Below are 5,997 nucleotides of genomic sequence, written 5' to 3' on the forward strand. Positions count from 1 at the left end.
ACTTTCTCAATCCTCCTCCAGCTTTATTGATAGTTTAAAATTACATTTTCTATGTTATAGGACTCAAGTTGCATCTTCTTTCCGACTTAAAAACTGAGTACAAGCAAATGATATTCTTACAGTAGTCCAAGTGATATTGTACAAAAATAATATTTGATTTCTGTGAAAACATTCTCCTTTTGCAAATTACTGATAAATCCACAAGTTTATTGTTCTTGATAATTTAGGATAGAAATGACTAAAATTACTTTTGGAATATTTAGGCATTAATGAGCAACGTTTGCTGAACTTGCAAACTGATGACTTTGTACAAAAAAGTCAAAAGAAAAAAAAAAAATAAAAGGAAAAAGAACCTCACAAGAACTTAGGATTTCTCGAAATTTCTGAATTTTGTGTTATCAGCATTATTGATACAACATTTCTTCACAAGTTAACGCCCACCTTGTTTGTGGGGCCCGGATTAAGATGGATTCCTATGCTGTGAATGGTTATCCCGGTCATACTCTCTTAAGCCAACTCATTTATCCCCAACTGAATCTAACCAAAAAAAAACAAAATCAAAAAATCTGTACACAGAAATTGAGGCTTCCCCAACTTCTGCCCCTCAGCGTCAGGCTCGCTTCGAGCTCAGAGGTCCTACATAGCACACTGTGCCCCAGTCATTGATCTTCTCACCAGCGGCATGAAAAGGGGTCTTTTAACAAAGCATTATACATAACACCTCTACCAAACTAAACAGACATTTTGTATTGAATGCAGAAAGATTTTTCCACCCCTTCATTATTTTTTGTTTTTTTAAGTTTAAACATGTCAAGAAGCTCACTGGCCTGGGACAAGCCTCTGTCTGCCAACCTTTGGCCAATGAAGAGGATTCCGAGAAAATAATACAACCAACCATCAATCTGAAAAAGGAGGGGGTGACAGAGGAAGCCGGTTATGCCGAAGCTTCAATCGTGCATTCTCTGGCCAGGTGACCGGTCTTGCCACAGTTGTAGCAGTTCACCTCACTGGCCTTGCTGCACTGCACTGCCACATGGCCAATCTCACCACACCTGCAGTTGTGGTAAAAAATTAGAAATGCATCCAATAACAATCTCTTTCACTTTTTATCAAGCACTATTAAAAAATGCCAAAGTGTACCATATTATGAAGAAACAAAGGAAAGATATGGACCACAATTAATCAAGCATCTGATCTAAGATCAGTTCAGGTAATACTATACAAGGGACTACGTATTCCATACTATATATGGAAAGGACACAAACTGATCCCTTATCTGCTTACTTGCTCTGTGAAGTTTTAAAGATCTAAAGATGAAAAAATACATTTGTTTCTATTTTTGTTTCGATTTCTTACCAATTTTCTCCGCATGTCCAATTCCACAGTTTCATATTTTTAATATGTATTTTTCAGATAACCAGTTAAGTAAATAAATACTAAGATGAGCTGCCATATAGAATTATGTGAATATCCATGCCCATCCCTAGCAGGAACACGCCAGGATGTCAAAATTAAATAAATCAATGCATACTAAAGTTTTATTTTGGACTCACACTCAGTGGCAAAGACCTACCGATAGCATTTCACTTTGTCACAGAGTTTCTGGATGTGTCCAAATCCTCCGCAGGAGTAGCACTTCTGCTCATTGGCATGGTCGCAGTCTCGAGCCACATGGCCGGCCTTGCCACAGTTGTAGCAGCACTGCTCTCGCTCCTTCTTGGGCTCCTTACAGTCCCTCGAGATGTGACCACTCCTGTGGCAGTTGTAGCATGCTGTAAAATAAAATACATGTGAAAATCCCACCTGGTTGGCTTTCCAAGCACCCCTTTGCTACACTAATGCCTCTAACAGTTCACACCAAAACATTACAAGTGTAAAAGACTTTGAAAAACAGTGCCTCACCGTCCTCCGTCTGTTCACAATCCCTGGCGATATGCCCTTGCTCTCCACATCGGTAGCAGAAGAGATCTGAGGAAGACACAAAAATGAACGTCTAGCAGGTAAACTATATACGCTCTTTGGCAACTCAAACAACCAGCTTACCCTTTCCTCTTCCTCTGCCCCTCCCGCGGCCACGGCCAGCATTGGGACAGTTCTTGACCCAGTGGCCAGATCGGCCACATCCAAAACACTCACTGCTGCTCATATCCATTATCTAAAGAGGGACAAAAATATGCATATACAATTTATCAAGTAAATCATAAGATGCCAACAGAAAAAAATTAGAGGGTTCATGGAAAAGTTACTGGTGTAAAACCTAATAAAAAGAATAATTCATTAATGCTGGCTGACGAACAGTTGGTGTTTTTTTTTTTAAGCTGAGATCACAACTGTCAAACCTGGCTTTTAACTTAGCTGTCCATAAAGACATGCAAATTAAATAAATATAAAAATGAAAATCTTATATAGCCAAGAGGCCAACTAGAGATTTGTTTTTTAAAAGTCTATAGTTACAGAACGTCCCATTCAAAGCCTATGCAGTTTAAATAAAAGTGAGTTAGCTTGCTAACCTAGCTTGCTAAAGACACATGCCATGTGAACCAGCCCACATGGAATGAGGCAGGAATCAGCCAGCTGACTTTCCATGAGGGTGCTATAACTCAAATTAAGCTACTGTAAGAAAGGCCCGAGATTAGGGGTTGTCGATCTGGCAAAACAATTATATCATGATACTTCAACACATCTTCACGTTTCCCGATATGTAGCAAGCTATTTAGTTTTTCTTAGATTTCATAAGTTGAAACCGACAAAATAGAACCTGTAGTGTCATAACAGTTAAAATAATAATAATTATACACATAAAACATATTTAACTTTACTACACTAAATCTAATTAAGTAGACCTAATTATATTTACTTTGTAATTAAACATGGTTATTCGTTGTTCTTTAAGCACTGACGATATGCTCAGAAGTACAGGAGCGTATTATGACACGATTGATCACGATAACGATAAAACATCCTATTGCCTACCTGTAGTGAGCTACTGAATCGTCGTGTCAAAGTTACTTAAACTAACAAACTTGGAGACCAAGCAATAGCCCGATAACGTCTTTAAAAACGTGTTGCAGGTCTTGCAATACCGATCAGGGTGAAATTCGAAAGTTGATCACAGAAAAAGCGAATAAGAAACAGAAGAGCACTAGTGTGAACGGGCGCCAGCCAACGTGCGCTGCGCTCAGAATGTGCAGCTCAGCGTTTCTTCACAGGGCCGCAGCAACGAGGCTGAAGTTGGCTTCCTATTCGCCATCTGCTTATTCTAAATACCCTGTTCCACCTTAAATGGTGCAGCAGTTACATTCTGGAGGCACCAGAATGTAACTGCTGCACCATTTAAGGTGGAACGGAGAAATTCGAACAAGAAGCTGACTTAAGCTTCGTGCCGCAGCAGTGCACCACGTTACAGGTCCAACGATGTCGACCGGACAGTCTTCGATGGCTTACATTTCCCAAACGGACTAAAACCTGCATTTAATCGGTTTCGCATTAATTTAATTTCAAACGAAAAATAAACACGAGAAGTCATTTTTTTTCCCGCGCAGCCACGCTGCAGCTAGGCCACGAGACCTGGCTAACCAGCTAGCCTAGCTGAGAGAACTCACTCTCCGCTGCATTTACTTGCTATTTTAAGACATTATTACTGCCCAGCTTTAAAGATTAGACGTTTTGTGTTTAATATAAACCGACAAAGTAGTAAGTTTGCGAACAAAAAGAGCGTAAAAGCGTCTCGGACTCACCTACTTGCTTCGCTACAGGCTAGTTAGCTACGTGACTCACTGGCGTGTGACTCCGCCCCCCTCTCCGCTGCGCCACATGCGGTTTGCGCATGTCCGTTTAGACTGACGGACACAGCAACCAATCACAGATCGGCCGAAGCGAAAACCCGAACCAATGACAAACGCGCGATGCTGGCCACCACCCCCATGAACTATCCAATCAGAGGCGGCGTGAAAACCACAGTCCCGCCTATGTGGAGTTTGCTCCAACGCGATGATTCCAGTTCCCTACTCCCTATGCCCTACTCTCTCTGCCCTGCTCCCTATGCCCTACTCCCTATGCCCTACTCTCTCTGCCCTGCTTCCTGTGCCCTACTCTCTCTGCCCTGCTCCCTGCAGCCTTGGCTTCGCTGCACTGCAAAGCCACATGGCCAATCTCACCTCACCAGCAAAAAAGAGTTTTGTGTTAATAAGGGCTGTAATTAGCACTTAGAACATGTAACAATCAGTGTATATCACAGTGAGTTAACAAAGACGACATTAGCTACAATTAATTAAGCATCTGATCTAAGATCGGTCCACGTAATACTATTCATGGAACTATATATTCTGTACTATACATGGAGAAGACACAAACTGACCCCATATCTGCACACTTGCTCTGTGAGGTTTGGTAAATAAGGGTCTTTATATTAAACACTCATTTATTGTATGCAACTATGATAAGAGGCAATGCGTACTTGTGAGCTTATGGCATATACAATTTAACTTAGGTCATGTATAACTACACATTAGGGTAAGAACAACTACGTCACATTCTGTTCTCTGCAGTGCTTGAAAAACTACAAAACATGCTTATTTTTATTTCTTTCCAATTTCCTCCCCATGTCCAATTCCACTATTTCATTTTCTTAGTATTCTTAGTAAACTACACGTGCATTTCCCTACTCCCTATATGTCAGGGTGGACGGTTGTATGCAAAAGTTTGAAGGTCAAATTATACATTTTGTGGATTTTCTAAGTGAAACACATCCTCTACAGAGAACAGAGTAAATATGGCATTTTCTCAAAACTTGGACTGGAGACTGGAGGCCTCACCAAGATACCCCACACAAAGCAGGAATGTTCATCCAGTGTGGTATTTAAGTTGCTTTGGCAATTTTTGCCAACAGTCTGAGTAGCTGATGTTGGTATTTAGAAGTGTTTAATGCAGAGCAGTGTTAGCTTGCTTGTAGCATGTATGCAGCATTACTCACTGTATTTCAAACGATCCATGCATGTATGCAGGACAAAACGTGTCTGGTCTTGTTTACCACAAAGTGTGACAGCAGCGATTTTTAAAACTCTATTCATTTCATTTCTCCCATAGAGAAATCTGTCAAAACCCAGAGTTCCTAATGTGTGCATGACACCAACCAGAGAGCCATAAAATGAAAACACATAAACAAAAAAAAAAAATTAATTAATTAAAAAAAATTGCTTTCCAGCATCTTGTTTCCATCAAACTGACTTAAACAGACTTTTAGTGATTAAAAACAAAATTAAGTAATGATGTCATTCCCTGAAAAAACTGTTGCTGCATATGTTTTGGTTTGTTGTTATAAAAAGCTGTGTTTGACATGCTTCCATCTCAAATTTCATGTAGGTCACAACTTATGCACATTTCCTGACTTCCCCATTACCTACTGATTAGGAAATTGTGTTTATGTTATTTATTTATTTTTTTTTCCCATCGCCTCCTCTTCAGTCCAGCTAAGCCTCTCCACCATCCGTTTGTTAATGAGTTTGTTTGTGTTTGAAGCATGTGAGGGAAATCTGTCACTAAATTTATGTCTATATGTGACATTTTGCCCCCCAAAATGTTACAAACATAGGTTTTTCGCAACACTTCAACAAACATAAACAATGTTTTGATAAACAATTTTTAACCATTTTTTATCAAAATACTACATGCAATGTCCGATTCCATAGCCTATATAGACACATTTTTAATGTGCTTAAAATGCTTTATGGAAAAAAAAATATTTCAGATGGAAACAAAGCTACTGACACAGGTCTTCTTGGGATAATAATAAGGCAGTTAAAGAGGAACGAAAAGTAAACAGCAATAATAAATAAACAATTGATAATCGTTATTGAGGAAGGTATTTCTTTAGAAAATATTAAATTGCATTCAGCTTAATGTGTCTATCTGGTACTCTCTCCTCTTTCGTTCTCTCTTTTCCTTTCACACAGACTCTCTTTTCTCTTTCTATGTCCCTCTCTCTCTCTCTCTCTCTCT

The 5,997-nt window shown here is 39.5% G+C and overlaps 1 protein-coding gene across 2 annotated transcripts; it reads right to left on the reverse strand.

The window, feature by feature from the left end:
• Positions 1-3,855, reverse strand: cnbpa (CCHC-type zinc finger, nucleic acid binding protein a). 2 transcript variants are annotated; one of them, XM_036591606.1, is made up of 5 exons: positions 3,738-3,855; positions 2,044-2,155; positions 1,903-1,968; positions 1,574-1,772; positions 1-1,052 (listed from the first exon to the last, which is right to left on the reverse strand). In XM_036591606.1, exons 2-5 carry the CDS (start codon positions 2,150-2,152, stop codon positions 935-937), a joined length of 492 nt encoding a protein of 163 aa, XP_036447499.1. In that variant the 5' UTR covers positions 2,153-2,155; positions 3,738-3,855; the 3' UTR covers positions 1-934. The 2 variants fall into 2 exon arrangements, with proteins under 2 accessions (XP_036447499.1, XP_036447501.1); XM_036591608.1 differs by having other exon boundaries at positions 3,742-3,825.
• Between the last annotated feature and the right edge of the window lie 2,142 nt (positions 3,856-5,997).

Source organism: Colossoma macropomum, unplaced genomic scaffold, assembly GCF_904425465.1.
Source record: "Colossoma macropomum unplaced genomic scaffold, Colossoma_macropomum, whole genome shotgun sequence".
In the NCBI taxonomy this organism is placed as follows: domain Eukaryota; kingdom Metazoa; phylum Chordata; class Actinopteri; order Characiformes; family Serrasalmidae; genus Colossoma; species Colossoma macropomum.